Source organism: Bufo gargarizans, chromosome 7 (assembly GCF_014858855.1).
Source record: "Bufo gargarizans isolate SCDJY-AF-19 chromosome 7, ASM1485885v1, whole genome shotgun sequence".
NCBI classification, from domain to species: Eukaryota; Metazoa; Chordata; class Amphibia; order Anura; family Bufonidae; genus Bufo; species Bufo gargarizans.
This window is the reverse complement of record NC_058086.1, coordinates 14,686,729-14,706,390: the sequence shown is the minus strand read 5'-3', so window position 1 is coordinate 14,706,390 and position 19,662 is coordinate 14,686,729. Positions and strand designations below refer to the sequence as shown.

At 43.4% G+C, this 19,662-nt stretch overlaps 1 protein-coding gene across 1 annotated transcript; it reads right to left on the bottom strand.

The window, feature by feature from the left end:
• Positions 1-4,580: 4,580 nt before the first annotated feature.
• On the bottom strand, positions 4,581-19,272 carry LOC122943732 (chondroadherin-like). Its single transcript, XM_044301707.1, has 4 exons — positions 19,157-19,272; positions 17,186-17,625; positions 8,386-8,984; positions 4,581-5,641 (listed from the first exon to the last, which is right to left on the bottom strand). Exons 2-4 carry the CDS (start codon positions 17,613-17,615, stop codon positions 4,829-4,831), a joined length of 1,842 nt encoding a protein of 613 aa, XP_044157642.1. The 5' UTR covers positions 17,616-17,625; positions 19,157-19,272; the 3' UTR covers positions 4,581-4,828.
• Between the last annotated feature and the right edge of the window lie 390 nt (positions 19,273-19,662).

Below are 19,662 nucleotides of genomic sequence, written 5' to 3'. Positions count from 1 at the left end.
TATCTGGCCCTGACACACACACGCGCTTGCAGCGCAGATGGGACAATTCACTGCAGACACCGTTTATAGGCAAAGTGTGGATAAATTACGGAAAATATATATTTGTTGTCAGTAATATTTTTCCCAATATCTGTCCCTGACACACGCTATTGCGGCGCAGATGTGACAATTCACTGCAGACACCATTTATAGGCAAAGTGTGGATTGTGGATAAATTATGGAAAAAATATATATATTTGTTGTCAGTAATATTTTTCCCAATATCTGGCCCTGCCACACAGAAGGTATTGCAGCACAGATGTCACAAGTCACTGCAGACACCCTCTATCGAAAAAGTATTGTAAAGTATCGGAAAAAAATATTTGCTGGCTAAATTATATTGCTGCCAGCATGCCACCACACACAATAGTCCTTAAAAGGTTTTTTGGGCATTTGAAAGTTTTTCTATCGAATATATTGCGATCACACTCCCGAAACTATTTGTCGCTTAAAGGCAGCTCTCCTTGACTCGCAATGAGCCGAATCCGCGTCATTGGGTGCTATATAGCACCCGATGACGCGTTCCAGTCAGCCAATCACTGTAATGCCAGTAGCCAACATGGTTACTGGCATTACAGTGAAGGCAGTACTTACCTGCACGTTTATTGGCTGCTTAGCAGCCACAAACCGAGTGGGGAGAAGACTCGAGCATGGCGCTTGAGCACATGCGGTACTCCGCTGAGTACCACCATGTGCCGAGCATAGCGATGTTCGAGCCGAACAGGTATTCGGCCGAGCATGCTCGCTCAACACTACTAATTTTACAAAACAGGTTTTGAAAAGCAATATACACTACTGTATACATCCACCAATATAAGCACGCAACCAAACTGCATCAAGAATGTATTCAAATTGACTTAATTTTTCATGAAAACCCCCCCACAAATAATTTAAATCACTTGCTCCTGCCAGTGCACTCTTCCTGCATCGGAGCAGAAATATTCAGCAAAGGAGTCTCTCATCCTGAAAACTGCTACAGTGGTCCGCGGTCTAAAACTTTCAATACTGGCCAACGCACTATCTTTAGGAATCTCCTGGACAGTTAGCGGTTCTTTTATGAGGAGGTAGTTGTGTAACACAACACATGCCTTTACACATGCCTTTACTACCTCATCAACAGTTTCTATTTCTCACTTGTTCGTTGGGGGACACAAGACCGTGGGTATAGCTGCTGCTGCCACTAGGAGGCGACACTAGGCTGAAAAAAATGTTAGCTTCCCCCCTGCAGGCTATACCCCCTCCAGCCTGGAGAGAGCAACTCAGTTTTTAGCTTAGTGTCGCAAGAGGCAGACCTTTGCAGGGCATCATGCTTTATTATTTTTCCTTTTTTCCCTTTTTAGGTTAAGGGAAACAGTGTAGCCGGGGTACTCTGTCTACCCAGGGAGCGAGTTCGGTGTCTGGTTTTCCTCACCAGCCGACCTCCCCCAAGAAGAAAAGAGGACCAGGGCAGCCTTGCTCCCCTGCTTCCCACCAGCCAAGGGTCTCCCAAATCAGGTAACCCTCCACCATTCCAGCGCCTGCCACTGATGTGCCAGCTGCTGAGGGGGTGCCCCTGCTGGCCCACCACCGGAGGGTGAAGAAAAGAGGAAAAGGTGAGGTGAGTAGGCACATAAAGGAAGTATTTACCCTCTCACTGCCCTAGCCCCTCCTCCCTTTTATTCCACACACTCTTGCTGCGAGAACTCGGAATCGCTGTGGGGGGGGGGGGGGACATTCGCAGGCTGGGGACAGATTTCTCAGGGGAGCATTTGCAGTGTGCAGTCCCGCTCCTTCTCCTCTGCTCTTACTATCCCCGATGCGGTGGATACCACATTGGACAACGGGAGTTGCAAAGGGGGCTTTGGAGGGCGGCGATGCTTGCGGGCGGCTGCGGCGAATTATCGGCGCCCATAAGATCCAAACGGCTGTTCCTGCTGTTCAGGTCGCAATTCGCCCGTCTCCATCTCTGACGGGGGGCTTGGCAGGAACCTCTTGAGACAGTAATTGTGGTTGAGTCATTGGCAACTGTGTCTCATCATCATCCACCTCATTACACACTAATTGCTGTTCCCCAGCGTCATGTTCTTGTGACACTGGATGCTCAAGAGGTTAAGAATCTGGGCACAAAATCTCAGGGCCCTCAAGCGTGCTTGGCGAGAGGGCCAAATCAATTAATGGCGGGAACGCACCCCAATCTGTTCCCGCACATCTGTTCCCGAATTATCGGCGCCCATAAGATCCAAACGGCTGTTCCTGCTGTTCAGGTCGCAATTCGCCCGCCTCCATCTCTGACGGGGGGCTTGGCTTCTTTCCCGCCGCAATAGGCAGTGGCTCATTAAGTCAGGACAGTAGATGCGGGAACCGCGCTATATATTGGTGGTTTATGAAAGTCGTTGGAACAAAATCCCGGAAATGAATTTGCATCCAGCTTTCGGAAGTAACAGTCACAGGTACGTTGTTCACATACAGGAAAGCTGCTATACACCTCCAGCCGGTCATCAGATCCCGCCTTGAGCCACCGACCGCTGACTCCAACACCGGGTCAAAATACCTTCACAAAAAGAACAGAGAGATGGTGCAGTTACCTCGATATTCAAAGATAACAAAGGTTTTATTGTACTCACAAATTTAGAATTATTCACATGCACATTAGAATGCCCGACCCAGGTTTCGCAATTAGCTTCTTCAGGGGCTGCTAATTGTGAAACCCGGGTCGGGCATTTTTATGTGCATGTGAATAATTCTAAATTTGTGAGTACAATAAAACCTTTGTTATCTTTGAATAGAATAGAAGTGAATGGGGCTGCAAGTGCGGATGCGGTGCGATTTTCAGGAACTGTTGCTAGGAGACAATCGGAATGGGGACCCGATCATTATTATTTTCCCTAATACCATGGTTATAAGGGAAAATAATAGCATTCATAATACAGAATGCTTAGTAAAATAGTGATGGAGGGGTTCATTTTTTTTTTATAAAACTCACCTTAATCCACTTGTTCGCACAGCCCGGCTTCTCTTCTGTCTTCTTCTTTGAGGAAAAGGACCTGTGGTGATGTCACTGCATTCATCACATGGTCCGTCACATGCTCCATCACCATGGTGATGGATCATCTGACGGACCATGTGATGAGCGCAGTGGCGTCACCACAGGTCCTCCTTCTTTGAGGAAAAGGACCCGTGGTGACGTCACTGCGCTCATCACATGGTCCGTCACATGATCCATCACCATGGCGATGGATCATGTGGCAGACCATGTGAGGAGCGCAGTGACATCACCACATGTCCTTTTTCTCAAAGAAGAAGACAGAAGAGAAGCCGGGCTGTGCGAACAAGTGGATTAAGGCGAGTTTAATTTTTATTTAATTTTTTAACCCCTCCATCACTATTTTACTAAGCATTCTGTATTAAGAATGCTATTAATTTCCCTTATAACCATGTTATAAGGGAAAATAATGAAATCTACAAAACACCTAACCCAACCCCGAACTTCGCGCATTTTCCCACAACGCACCCCAATCTGTTCCCGCACATCACCCACAACGCCCATGTGAACCCAGCCTAAGTCGTCCAGCCAGAGGAAGAGACTGAAGACGAGTCTTGCTGAACAGGAAAACACACTGGATATTCATGTTAAATACTTGTTCCCCATGGCTTTAATTATAGAATGGACCTCATATTACACTTTTTATGAAAGGATTGAAATAAAACTTTCTGATTTTAACCAATGTAGTGCTAGAACCTTGCCTTGCCCACGCTGTTACATGGAAGAGTAGACACCTGAGAACTACGCGCTTAGAATGGTGAGCTGATTGCTTTACTTTCTTACATGCTGCAACTGCTATGATTGTTCTAGGAACATGGAGAACACTACATCACCTTCTCTTTGGAGGCCTCCTAGGGATTACCTCAGGATGTGATTACATTAGGAACAGTTGATGGTTTAAAAAAAAAAGCTTAGATGAATTTGTAGAACTAAATAACCTCAGTGCTTATGCAAATGTGCAGAATTCTGGTTTCCCACTGCTTCCCTTGATTCACATCCCCTTCCATCTTTTGGTCAAACGTGATGTGATAGACATATGTTGTTTTTCAACTGCACCATGTAACTGGAAGAGAGAGGGGGAAGATTGCTATGATTACTGTTATAGGCCCATGCACATGATCGTATGTGTTTTGCGGTCTCAAACTGTGAATCTGCAAAACAAGGATTCCAGCTAGGTGCATGCCACCATTGTTTTTTTACATCAATAGAAATTTCCTATCCTTGTCCACAAAACAGACAAGAATAGGACATATTCTATCTTTTTTTGCAGCTTGGCAGAATGGACATGCAGATATGGACAGCACACGGTGTGCTGTCCGGATATTTTGCAGCCCCATTGAAATTAATGGTTCCGTGTCTAAACTGCAAAAATTGAAGATTGAATGTGGAACAAAAAATACTGTTGTATGCACAAGGCCTAACGGAGAGGTGCAGCTGCACCAAGTGTAGGGAGAATGTGGCTGTAGTGTGTCTAGTGGCGGTATGTAATGTAAGTGGTATATAGACCAGGTTCACAGCATTTTGGAAATGCTCAGCAAACTGATTTATTTTTTAATTAATAAGAGACAAAGCATTAGGTGTCCAAAGACAATACAGTACTTGACACAGCAAAAAACAAATTCTGCTCTGTGGGTGGTTGTCACAATTTTAGTTTCCGGTTGGATGCCATCTGAAGCTCCCATGCAGGGCGACTCTAATAATGTCCTTTTAGTAAAAGTATATTTATATCTGGATCGATGCACATTAACATAGCAGCACTCCCAGAAATCAAAGAGAAGCATAGTTTGGAACAGAAGATATAGGCTCAGCCAAGCTACAGTCAAGCTTATCATTATCCATTACCCATAAGCTGGAAGTAGTAACGTATACATGCCTAGCTTCATCTACATTTTCATAGGCACTATCCCACTTATAGGGATCTGTTTCCTCTTGCTTGTAGCCATCCATCTCATCTTCATTGTGATAACGCTGGAAATTAAAGTTAGTTGGACGCATGGCATAGGCAGTTATGAGAACTGCTGCTAAAATCACCACACCAGCCACAGTTGATCCAATAATCACAAATGGGGAGGTGGTGGCCTTGGGTGGAGAATGGGCATGATATGCTGTCTCTGGTAGTCCACTGGTTTGACCACTTGCACACTGCTTTGGTTTTGGGTTCTCACATGTCATACCATCCCTGTTTTGTGGGACAATGCAAACAGAGTATGTTGTACCAGGAAACAGGTGAAAAAGTTCGATGTTTGTTTGTGCTCCTGAGATGTACAGTGTATCCTTGTCCTCACCAGTACCATAGTTTATTTGGAAGTATGTGTAAACTCTTGAGCAAGACCATGAAACCTCAAGGGAATCCTCCCCTGTTGCTTTCACCGAGACGTTAGCTATATCATCAGCAAGGCATGGATCCTCCTCTAGTATGTTAATCCACGTAGTAGATGTTGGGGTGCTTGTTTTGTATGTAGTAACTTCTTTAGTGGTAGTCACCACTGATGAAGCTGAATTTATCAACTGATTTGTTTGGCTTGCTGGGAAAAAAGTTGTAGTCTCATCAACAAATGATTTGCAATTGAGGTCTAGTATCTGTAAAAGAAGAGGAATATATAAATAAAGTAAGTTTTAATGTTGATAGATCAATTTTTTAAAATGTTTTACCATGAAATCACTGGTGATCAAAAAAGAGATTTGCCACCTACTTATTTTGTACTGCATACTGTTATTCGAGCTGGAGCCAGATAGAAGATATATACATCTGTGCAGTGAGCTCCACCTAATGGATGCTTCGGACTGAAAACACACACGGGTATGTTGTGGGGGTTTTCAACATATTTTTAGTGGTGTTTTTCTTGCAAATGTCAGTGTCAGATGTTGGCTGAAACGGCACAGTTTGGTCAGTATGAAATGCAGGTTGCAGATATTTTTTGCCTTTTTTGTGGGTTTTTTGTTCATCTTTGGCTTTTATTTTTTAAACATGGCATGTTGAAGTTTTTGACTTTTTTTCTGCCATTTTTCTATCTCCTCTATAGGGAAATAACTAATAAAAGAAATAAAAAACGCTATACAAGCACTGGTTTTGAAAAAAATGCCACTGAAAATTAGGCAAAATTCATGTAATATAGAACCAAAAACTCCAGACCAAATATGTGTGTGTAGATGCCTTTAGTCAGAAATACTTTTATCACATAACTATGGCTTTTAAATGGGATTGGGAGCAATTTATTAGCTAAAGCTCTGATCCCAATAAAGATATTTTATGAATGGCATTAGCACAAAATGTAGGATCTATTTAAATATCTATTTAAAATCAATTTTCTTTCACACAAAAAAATAAAAATAAAAAACATGACTTTTGGAATGAGTGAATCACAAAATGAATAAAATCTTCAAATTTTTAAAAGGGTATTCCAGTTGTTGAAAGTTATCCCCTATCCACAGATTAGGGGATGACTAGTAGGTCAGTGGGGATCAATGAGTGTATATGAGCTTGCTGAAACCATACTGATATAAAAAATATCGACTGTAATAAACTTTTTCTCAGAGATCCTGGAGGATGACCCAAATAACCCTGTTGCTCTTGAGAGTCCATCTCTTCTTTAATACTGTGGAGTATGTCATAAATCAGTACTGCAGTTCTACTTCAAACGCCATGTAATTAGCCTTATCTTAGCTTTCAAGGTCCACAGCTCAAATATTTTCTAGATCTCTAATGCAAAATTACTTAAATATGTAATTTGCATGTAAGTATGGAATTGGCTCAAAAGCTGAGCCTGCTTGGTGGGTGGCGGCTGTGTAATACATCTGACACCTAGCTGCAATGACTTAGGTTAGGACCATCTAAATAGTGACTGCGGCATCTGAGAGGTTAGACAGCCCAAGCCTAGTACCAATATAAGGCCTCATGCACACCGACAGTATTTTTTCACGGTCCGCAAAACGGGGTTCCGTGATCCGTGTCCGTTTTTTCTTCCGTGTGTCTTCCTTGATTTTTGAAGGATCACCAGACCAGAAAAGTGAAAAAAAAATCTAAGTCAAATTTGCCTTGAAAATGATAAGAAAAAACGGACACGGATCATGGACGCGGATGACAATCTTGTGTGCCTCCGTGTTTTTTCACGGACCCATTGACTTGAATGGGTCCGCGAACCGTTGTCCGTCAAAAAAATAGGACAGGTCATATTTTTTTGACGGACAGGAAACACGGATCACGGATGCGGATGACAAACGGTGCATTTTCCGAGTTTTTAACGGACCCATTGAAAGTCAATGGGTCCGCAGAAAATCACGGAAAACGGACACGGATGCACACAATGGTCGTGTGCATGAGGCCTAAACTAGAGTTTGCCCTGCAAAAAACACCCATTCCCTCACACAGTATTAGGCCTATTGCACACGGCCGTTTTTTTTTCCCGTTTACTGGTCGTTTTTTGCGTTCCGTATACGGTCCGTATACGGAACCATTCATTTCAATGGTTCCGCAAAAAAAACGGAATGTACTCCGTATGCATTCCGTTTCCGTATTTCCGTTTTTCCGTTCCGTTTTAACATAGAACATGTCCTATTATTGCCCGCAAATCACAGTCCGTGGCTCCATTCAAGTCAATGGATCCGCAAAAAAAACGGAACACATACGGAAATGCATCCGTATGTCTTCCGTTTCCGTTCCGTTTTTTCCTGAACCATCTATTGAAAATGTTATGGCCAACCCAATTTTATCTATGTAATTACTGTATACTGTATATGCCATACGGAAAAACGGAACAGAAACGGAAACAAAAAACGGAACAGCGGATCTATGAAAAACGGACCGCAAAACACTGAAAAAGCCATACGGTCGTGTGCAATAGGCCTTACAAATGGAAGTATGAAAAATGTCAAAGCTTTTTTTTAAGTAGTAAACCATAATAAAAGTAATAAATTTGACATAGCTGAAATCATACTAACCCACAGAATAAGGTTGTCAGGTGATTTTTAGCACAAAGTGAACGCTGTGAGAAAACCCCCCAAAAATACATGGTGTAATTGAGTTTGTTTTTAATTTCACCACATAAAGAAACTTCTCCCTATTTTTCAATATTCAGTATGCTAAACTAAATGATGCCATTAAAATACAAATTATCTTGAAATAATAACCCCTTAGATAGTCATGTGAATGTAAAAAGTAAAAGAAGTTATGGTTCTTAGAAAGTGGGAAGGAAAAAGTTAAATAATAAAATGAAATTTGGCCTGGTTCTGAAAGAGTTAAAGTTTTTGTCAATGATCTTTCAATCCATTGAAGACCCTGACCCAACTATCTTAAATGCTGACCCTACATACACTAGTATACTTACATTAATTGTAGTCAGGCTTCTCCCCTCCAGACCTTTGGGGCTCTTGCACAGCACCTCCTGCTCAGGCTTATTTTTCTTACTCATCAGTAATCGAATGTAGAGTTCCGTAATGGAGCAGTCACATTCCCAAGGGTTGCCACTAAGGTAGATTATGGTGGAGCTCTTCAGTTGAGACACAGGGAGTGATGTCAAGCTATTGTTCCGTAAGTCAAGCACATCAAGCCTGCGTAGCCTACGAAAGGCTGAGCTTGACACATCTTTAAGCTCCATATTATCGAGATACAGTTCACGGACAGTCCTAAAGTTTCTACTAAATGATGCAGAGGAGAGTTTTCCGATTCTGTTTCCACTCAGGTGCAGCGTCTGAAGATTGATTCTATTTTTAAGGGAAGGGACACTGGTAAGGAGGTTGTTTTGCAAATTCAGTTTTCGCAGTTTCGAGTCAGCAAAAGCTTCCTTTGATAGCTTAGTGATCATATTAATCCCTAAGTCAAGCCACCGTAGCTGTGTTAGACCTTTCAGGGACCCATCAGATATTTCAGTGAGAAGGTTGTTCCTCAAGTAGAGTGCAATAAGATTTTTCAGCGGTGAAAATATACCTGGAAGAAAAAACTGCATATTGGAATCATTGTTGTAGACTGAAAAAATTAAAGGGATATTCCATTTTTTTTATTTTTTATTTTTTATTATATAATCGGAAATCATATAATTTTCTAATATACATGTATTTAAAATTCTGCCTACATACCTTTCTTATATTAGGTAGTTGACCCCTATATGCAGTAGAATGGTACAGCCCATGTATCAGTCCTTTGTCATGTATCCATGGCCTAACTGAAACATGGCATCAAGTTTCACATAATACAGTATAATCTCTGACATTCAGTAAGCAGCTGTTTTACATAATGCACATCAGCTGGGTCAGCACACATGTTATACTGTGGTTATTACAGCAACAGCATCACTGTTTGTATTTACATGGCTGTTAATAAAGTTTACTGTAAAAAACACAGCACACAGATCTTTCTACACAGACATGGGCAGACATGATGAGATACTGCTGCAGGTATTAATACTGTGTATATTGTTCATGTTCTGCTCCTCAATACACTAATAGTGACCTGTTAGATACCTGGGAAGTTAACAGAAAGCCAGGTCACATGACTGATGCAATTTTTAGTCCTATCCAGCTCTCCTATAGATGCATTTTACAGGACTAAAGTGGGCCATACCATTTTCTTTAAAGGGAGAAGCTATTGTATGGATATAATAAAGGTCTACAAGCAACATTTCAAATAGATGTATATTAGAAAATAGTTCAACATCCTACTATCTAAACTAAATAAATGTAATCATTAGGGATGAGCGAATCGACTTCGGATGAAACATCCGAAGTCAATTCACATAAAACTTAGTTCCAATACCGTACGGAGCAGTAGCTCCTTACAGTATTAGAGTGTATTGTCTCCGATGAGCCTAAATTATTGCTTCGCGAAATCTCGCGAGACTTCGGGTAATAACTAGAGATGAGCGAACTTCTAAAAAAATTCGATTCAGCCGCTTCGCCGAATTTTTCGAAGAAATTTGGTTTGATCCGAATTTATTTGTGGCGAATCGCGTTTAAAAAAACGGCTATTTCCTGGCTGCAGAGAGACTTTATAGTGGTGTAGAACACTTTGCCTTGCAGTAACACACATAGGGAGTCTGTGGTAGTGAAACTATACTGTGAGTCAGTATGACATGTAGATGACAGGTGTCGCTCTTAGAGTCACTGCACACTTCACTTATTTTGGCAGTTACAGAGCCACAACTGACCAGATAACTAAAGTATTAACTCAGCCTTACAGGTCGATGTTAGCGTCAAGAAGAAGCGCACTCCTTTTACACCGTTGTCAGCTGATTCCACATCGATGTCTACAGAAGCTGTTCTATTAAACGCTTATACAAGTAGAGCCCCCCGACAGAGTGGAGAGGGTGTGAGCAGTAAGTTTGTGTTGACGTCACAGATTTTTTTGCCCTTCCTCTGATCCGTCAGAATAATAACCTCCAAAAAACGGATCCTGTCTGTGGAGCATCCGCCTTCACTCAGTCAGCATTTGGGCAGTAATCCATCAGTATTGCTGAAGGCAAAAAAAAAAACAAGAGTGGATCCAAAACAGAGATGACACCTGAATAGAATGACATAGTGTTAAGGTAGCAGCAGCATCAGGAGTCCACAGGGTGGCAAGGTGACATAGTGTGGAGGTGGCAGCAGCATCAGGAGACCACAGAGTGACCCGGTGACATAATGGGAAGGTGGGTGGCAATAAAAGTACCAACTGAAGATGGTGGGTAAAAGGAGCACTTGGCATCAGATGTGTGGCATCAGGTGGGTGGCAGCATCAGAATAGTAGCTGAGGCAGGTAGCCAGAAGAAACCAGTCTCTTTTGTCAAAGTGTTGGTGTGACACCATGGATGATCTAGTCTGATGCATCAGGCATTGGTGGGTGGAAATCCTGGCTGAGCCACGCCTGATTCATCTTGACAAAGTCAGTCTCTCCACATTTTGGGTGGACAGGTGAGTTATTTTTGGGGTAACTATGGCCCCTGCCACACTAAACACCCACTCTGATGCCACACTACTGGCCAGGCAGGACCGCTTTTCCAGGGCAAACTCTGCCAGGTGCGGCCACAAATACAGTTTGGCTGCCCAATAGTCCAGCGGATCTTCACTGTGGGGTGGCAGGGTGCTGTCCAAGTATGCTACGACCTGCTGGTTCAGGTCCTGCTTTAGGTCTAGCGGCTCCTGCTGCTGGTGAGTAGTTCCTTCACTAGGTTTGGTGAAGAAAGCTGCTCCTCAGCGACGCTAGACTCAAGTTGTCGCTGATGGAGCTGAAACTGCTCCTACCCCCCCCCCCCCCCCTGCCACAGCAGCCATGGCAAAGGAACATGAGCGCAGAGGGCCCAGTCAGACCTGCAAGAGGATGGATGATGGAGCAGATAGGCAGCAGCCAACTGACTACATACAGTTGTGTTAAAAATAATAGCAGTCAGTCATCACTAACCTGATCAATCACTGTTTTTGGTAGAAATTATATTTCTACACTGCAAATAATTTACTAGCAGGTGTAGTGGAGTAATAGAACCCCAACAGACCCAACAGTCATGACATGCATGCTGCTGATTCTCTGTAATTCTGTAATTCAATCACTTATTGAAAGGGGCATGTTCAAAATAATAGCAGTGAGGAGTTCAATTAGTGAGGTCATTCATTCTTTGAAAAATAGGTGACAATTATTGCCCTTATTTAAGGAAGGAAGCCAGCAAATGTTGTATATGCTGGTTACAGTGCATTTCTCTCTGAAATTGAGAGGAAAATGGGTCGTTCCAGACACTGTTCAGAAGGACAGCATACCTTGATTAAAAAGTTGATTGGCAAGGGGAAAACATATAAAGAAGTGCAGAAAATAATCGCCAGTGCTTTAAAATGGCAACCAAAACCTAAAAGACGTGGAAGAAAGAGAAAAACTACCATTCGAATGGATAGAAGAAGAACCAAAATGGCAAGGACTCAGCCAACAATCAGCTCCAGGAAGATCAAAGAAGGTCTAAAGTTACCTGTGAGTACTGTTACAATTAAACGCCTATGTGAAGCCAAGCTATCTGCAAGAAGCCCCAGCAAAGTCCCACTGTTGAAAAAAGTTTACTGGCCATTTTTTAGAATGTCTTGCAGATGGGTGGAAGACCTCAGGAACCGCTTGACAACCAGATTGAACATGTGTGCCATGCAGGGCGCATGGCTTGACCCTCCTTTACGCAACATGGTTCCAATTTTGAGTTGTCGCGGAGAAAGCCAGGATTCGATTTCTTGATGAAGGACACGGAGCAGTTCTTCCCCTGTGTCACTCCGTTTGCCCAGGCAAACAAGATGCAGAACAGCGTGACACCGCCGTGCCCTGCACATGTGGTATGCTGGAGAGGCACTGTGAATTGTCCCTGCAGTGGAGGCTGAGGACATGGTGGAGGATGAGGAGGCAGAGGCGGACATTGTCACAGGACCAATGGCATGAGAACGTGGAGGCAGAAGCGGCGTCAACTGGCCAAGTTGCTGGTGTGGCTGTGCAGGAACCACATTCACCCAGTGGGCTGTAGAGGACATGTATTGTCCCTGACCGTAGTTACAGCTCCACACGTCGGCGCTGCCGTGCACTTTAGCAGACACAGACAGGCTCAAGGACTGTGCCACCTTCTGTCCTACATACGTGTGCAGGGCTGGTACTGCCTTTTTGGCAAAAAAAATTATGGCTTGGGACTCTCCACCTTGGCTCGGCACAAGCCATCAGTTCTCTGAAAGGTGCAGAGTCCACCACTTGGAAAGGAAGGAACTGCAGCACCAGCAACTTGGCCAGGAGCATATTCAGCTTCTGCGCCGTTGGATGAGTGCACGCATGCTGTTGTCTCTTGGCAATCGCTTCGGTGATCGATTGCTGATGGAATGACTGACGAAGAGTAGGAGGAGCAGGAGCATCAGGTCCAGTAGATTATGAGAAGGACAGACAGCTCCCTACGGCTGAGGTGGTGGAGTCTTGACTGCCTAAAATTGGGTGTGTGCCACTGGGTGATGAAGCAGTTGCTACGGCAAGCTGGACCACTACATCGGAGCCACGGTTCTCTCAGGCCACTTTATGGGGACGCTGCATATATTGATGCAGCGCTGTGGTACCAACATTGGCACCCTGGCCACGCTTCACCTTCTGCCCACAGATTCTACAAATGGCTATGTTCACCTCCTCCGGCAGCTTAACAAAAACTGCCACACTGGTGATTTTAATCCCAACACACATCACTTACTGACTGCTACCACTGCTGCTTCCGTGAACCCCTGCACCACTACTTTCCGGGCAGGTAGGCTCCTGAAAAGTGGGTGGTCTATCCCGGGCACGTTTGGCTCCCGACCTCCCACCCTGCTGACTCACGGCCACGCTAGTGACTTGCTGGCTTCGCCGCTGCCTTATGGGCAAGCTACCACCCTCTTCTCCCGATGACGATGAAGCCCCTAATTCACCCGGCTCCCAAGTGTGATCAGCTACATCATCATCAAGTACTTCTGCGTGTCATTGATGTCCTCCTCAACTGTCTCTGGGTCAGGAGCCTGACCACTCGCAACACCAGCTCCCAAGCCACTCTCCTCATCACTTCTTGCCCACCTAGCGGAGGAAGGAGCGGATGTCTCCTCCACATCTTGGCTGGCCAGTAGCTGCTGACTGCACTCTAGTAGCTTGTCCTCGCTGTATAGTGGAGCTGAACCCACAGCATATAATACTTGTCTGGCTGAGGGAACAGAAAAGGACAAAGGCAGGTTGAGAACAGGTGAGGGCACAGGGCCTGCTCCCGGGCCATGCCAACTAAGGGTTGTGTCTGACGAACCCACCGACTCTTGGCCGGGGGTGTCTGATGTCACTTGGGACGAAGTGGATGTCAACCATTCAAGAACCGCTGGGTTGCTGGTCAAGACACGACCGCTAGATGACACCGGGAGCTCAGGCCTCTCGCTGCGACTCCTGCAGCAAACTGTGCCTGCACCAGAAACCTTTAGGCCTCTGCCACTCTCCTGTGCAGGGCCTGGCACTTCTCTATCTGGCATACTGTTAGATCAAATAGATAAATAAAAGGGAAATTAAAACAACCCAAAAAAGGCTGTAATTTTCTCACTTCACCACACAGCGGCTAATAAGCCCTTTTTTCCCCACTAATACATGCCAAAGAAGGCTTTAGAACATATAACTGCACCGCTGAACGGCAAATAATATATATTTTTGTGCCACTAATACACGCCAAAATGAGCTTTAGAACCTAACTGCACCGCTGAATGGAAAAATATATTTTTTTTGCCACTAATACACGCCAAAAAGTCATTTTATCACTTCACCACACAACAGCTAATAAGCCCTGTTTCCCACTAATACAAGCCCAAAAAATGCTTTAGAACGTATAACTGCACCGCACAAGGGCAAATAAGACATATAAATATTTCCTTGTAATAAACCTTGTTAATGGCTGTATCAAACAACACTTGCACCCTAATAAGAACAGTTTGCTGGAATTACAGAGCTATATAATGGCAATTTGGATCCCCAGTCAGTGCTGCAAGGTGTAATAGGATTGTTCCTATTACCCAGGCTGTAAACTCCCCTACTGAACCCTGTTCTGCTTCAATACTGTAGAATGATTCCTCCCTATCCTTTCCCTGAATTTCTATACAGCGAAATAAAAGTTTTAAAGTCTTTTTTTACCACTGTCCCTAGCGTCTGCTGACGTCTCTCCCTGCACTAAGTACACTGGAAAATGTCTGAATCCAAGATGGCTGAGGCTATTTATAGGGCTGTGACATCACAGGGCTGGCTGGCTGCTGATTGGCTGCATGCATGGCATTGTGGGTGATCCCTCGTTCCCAGAGTTTCTTGTTCTATGTCCTAACATGTGCAGCAGCCATTTTAAGAAAAAATGTGATTCGTTACCACGAAGCGTGAGGAAATTAGGATTCGGTGCGAATCGAATTTTTCCTGAAATCCGGATCGAATTCCACTTCGTCAACTTTGATTCGCTCATCTCTAGCAATAACTTCATAAATTAATTTGTACTGTAAACATTTCCAAATTTCGGGTTCGGTTCCAAGGTACCATGGTTTTTTACAGTAGTAATTTATGAAGTTATTACCGTAAGTCTCGCGAGACTTAGGCTACTTTCACACTAGCGTTCGGGGCTCCGCTTGTGAGTTCCGTTTAAAGGCTCTCACAAGCGGCCCCGAACGCATCCGTCCAGCCCTAATGCATTCTGAGTGGATGCGGATCCGCTCAGAATGCATCAGTCTTGCAGCGTTTGGCCTCCGCTCCGCTCAGCAGGCCGGGTTCGGGTGTCCGCCTGGCCGTGCGGAGGCAAACGGATCCGTCCAGACTTACAATGTAAGTCAATGGGGACGGATCCGTTTGAATTTGACAAAATATGGCTCAATTTTCAAACGGATCCGTCCCCCATTGACTTTCAATGTAAAGTCTGGACGGATCCGTCTGAAGCTACTTTCACACTTAGAATTTTTTCTACAATATAATGTAGACGGATCCGTTCTGAACGGATCCCATCGTCTGCATTATAGGAGCGGATCCGCTCTGAACGCAAGTGTGAAAGTAGCCTTAGCGAAGTAATAACTTCGGCTCATCTGAGCCAATACATTCTAATAATGTACAGTATTGGAACAAACTTTTATGCAAATCGACTTTTCATCCGTAGTCTATTCGCTCATCCCTAATAATCATTAAAACCACAATACCTCTTTAAACATTTAGAGACACTATATGGTCAAAATATGTGGACCACTACACCTTTGTGAACTTCTGGGTCATCCCTAGTGGCTTAACAATCGCAGAAGTTGTGACTACGACCGGGGCCGAGGAGGACGAAAGCACACTATATCTACAGGTAAGCAGCACTTACACAAAGCACTCTCCTTTTTTGTTGTTGGGGAAATGCATTGGGACACTTGTAAACTGCAAGTACAGGGTCACCACAGGATTCCTACAGGGCTTATCCACCAAGAGGTGGGTTCGCCCCTATTGGGGATCGGAGGTGCTCTGCCTTTAGGCAGGGGTATTATAGGGACACCTAAGAGAAAGAAAAGGGTGATCCCGCTTGCCATCAATCTGCTGGAGCCAACTGACTTAGCATACTGTAAGTAAAATGGAGTGGGTGCAGATGACAGCACCAGAGTCCCAGCTCCAAAACCCTGTATATGTATATCTGAAATCATTGTGTGGGTGATCACCTATCTATGGCATTGGCATCTATGCAGCTGAGCATGTAGATTTGGTGAAAATATCTTACTTTTATATCCAGGGTTTTCTTTTTGTTGCATTTTAATAATATTTTTTCATAGGGATCAGTTCTGTAATATATGGAGGTTGTAGGTAGCCAAAATTCAGGCCTCATGTAACTCTGACCGTGTAAAGGGAAGAATAGGATATTGTGGTCTATATCTGAACAATGCCACTCTGACACCTCATTATCAAATTAATATACATCAAATTTTGACATTTTATAGTTTGAATTTAAAAAGAAAAAAAAATTATTGTGAAATGTTGAGATAACATAAGGAGAAACGACCATACCTACTTTCTAACTGCCAGTTCAGTGCTCCCCATTAAAGGGGTTTTCCTCTGGATAAGTCATCAGTATCTGATCGTCAGGGTCTGACACCTGGGACCCCCGCCCATCAGCTGTTTGGGAAGGCATCGGAGCTCACAACAGAGGCGCAGCCTTCTCTTTGCTCACTCAGCACAGCGCCGTACATTGTTTACTGGCTGTATTTGGCAATTCAGCCCAGCCCCATTCACTTCAATGGGGCTGAGCTGCGCCTAGGCCGCGTGACTGATGAACGTGTTGTCACACAGCCACGACGCTACTGCGAGCGCAGCTGCCTTCTAAAATAGCTAATGACTGGGGGTTGCAAGTGTTCGACCCCCATGATGACCTATCCCGAGGAGAGTTCATCATTAAAAAACCTTTGGAAAACCCCATTAATGGGACAGTCTCATGGTGTGTTGTGTGCTTTATATATTTGTACAATATTTATACTATATAGTGACATTATTCCCTTTGAAGGTAGTTACTGCAACTATCAAGTGTGTGTGCGCACCACATATGTAAAACCATCCCCAACCCTGGAACCACTGCCCCATCTAAATCCTGTCGCCTTATGAAGCTTGTTATAAAGAAATATATATTTTAAGTATATTGTGTATTTTATTCAATTCTATTTCTACAGTACCTGGCTGCAGATAGCGGATTTTATTCTCCTGCAGATAAAGATATAGTAAATTGCTGAGATTGTCAAATGTGCCATTCTCAAATTCCTGTATCTCATTGCTGTCCAAAAACAGATGCTGTACGCCGGTTACTTTTTGGAATGCATCCGACTTGACAGTTTTGATGCTACAATTTCTCAAGTAGAGGGATCTCAACTCTGGCAAATCCTGGTGAAAGCTCTGTTGAAGAAATGTTAAGTTGTTGTAATCCATATGAAGCTCTATAGTGCTGTTGTCTATTTCAGGCGGTACAGATGTGAGGTTGGAATAATTGCATGTGATGTGGCGCTCAACAGGAAGGCAGGTACATCCTTCAGGACAGGGGGCAAGTGGTTCTGCTGACACCGAAAATTCTACTAATACTCCCAGGAGCATCAGAACTGTCCGACCCATAGTGAATTACCTGTGTGGAGAAGACATCATTTACCCACTTTTTATTTTTCTAACTTTTTACTTTAGAGAATATCATACCCCATACTCTATGGACTTAAAGGGATTTTGTCACTTCAGGAAGTGGCATTTATCATGTAGACAAAGTTAATACAAGGCACTTACTAATGTATTGTCCATATTGCCTCCTTTGCTGGCAGGATTCATTTTGCCATTAAGTTATATACGGCTCATTTACATGGTTACGACCACCCTGAAATTCATCAGTGGTGCTCATGTTAGCCTCTATGGTGACTAGGACCATGGGAGCGTACATAGGCTGGTGCTTTTTTTTTATAGTATGCAAGCACGGCCACCACTGCTGGATTGCAGGGTGGTCACAACCATGGAAACGAGCAGTGAATAGCCTCATTCACACGTCAGTGTTTTGGTCAGTGATTTCCATCAGTGATTGTGAGCCAAAACCCGGACTGGAGCCTCCACAGACATAAGGTATAAGGGAAAGATCTGCACCTGTTCTATGTTTAGAGGCGCACCTGGTTTTGGTTCACAATCACTGATGGAAAACACTCCCGTGTGAATGAGGCATAATGTGATGGAAAATTTAATCTAGCCAGCAAAGGAAGCAATATGGAGAATCACAATACATTAGTAAGTGCCTTGTATTGACTTTCCCTACATGATAAATGCCATTTACTGAAGTGACACAACCCCTTTAAGTAAGCATGGTGAAAATACAGCACTCATGAATAAATACCAACCCCTACTCTTCCTCTCAACTCTCTCCAAAATAAAAATAAAAGATTCTGGAGTGATGACTTTGCCCCACCATACTCCAGAACACAAACTCCCCAAAACTGCAGAACATGCCATTAGTATGTAAATCTGCATAAACTTTGTTGTCTCATTTGTGAGATAGATAAATGATGTTATCATTGAAATAGTCCTGTTTTAATACTAATCCTGCACCTGGAGGTGCGCTGTTTTTGGCAGCCTGGGTCCAGTGAATGGGTTCTTGCAGACAGCTTGCATTCTTCTCTATAGAAGCTGTAGCAGAACCTGTAGGCATACTTTAACACCAATTGTGGAGTCAGAAGAAAGAGGCTTCTATGAACTGTGCCTGTATTCCAGTGATCGTGCCGACTGGCAGCAGCTAGGCATTTCATTTACCATGGGCTTATTATTATTATTACACTTGACTCTAGGACTAATAATAATGCTAATATTAATAACAATAATAACAATATATTAAGGAGTTGCTCATAGAGCACTTCTATAATATAATAATTGGAGATGCTCCAAGAATATGTCTTCAATTTCTAAGACATTACTCTGATTCAATTGTAATCTGAGATATTGTATTCTTCATGTCACTGACCACATTAGCTCCCAGGACGCAGTCCCTGTTTCACATGGTCACTACCAGTTCCTCGCATTGTATTAGTATGTGCTGTTTAATAATATACAGTAGATCCCCAGTTTCTACGCTACTTCCATTTCCATTATTGTATTATGGTATTTTCAGGCTCCTTCCCAGTACTTACCAGTAATGTCTTGTCTGCAGATTGTCAGAGGTGGATTGTCTTCTCTGCTCTGTCATACACGAACAGGACTACTAAACATCTAGAGGGGGAAGAAAACGGGATATGGCGGGTTCACATTCTTTCCTGCCATTGTGAGGACTTTTTTTTATTGAGGGAAAGTGACAGGAAACTTTTAGGAAGCCTCTTTTCCTGTTCTGTTGCCCTTCTGCACCATTGCTGGAATGTGTTCAATCATTTTTTTAATGATCTGCTTATAATGCCAGGAATATACAGTTGTGATTAAAATAATAGCAGTCAGACATCACTAACCTGATCAGTCACTATTTTTGGTAGAAATTATATTTCTACATGGCAAATAATTTACTAGCAGGTGTAGCAGAGTAATAGAAATCCAACAGACCCAATCATGACATGCATGCTGCTGATTCTGTGTAATTGAATTACTAATTAAAAGGGGCATGTTAAAAATAATAGCAGTGTGGAGTTCAATTAGTGAGGCCATTCAG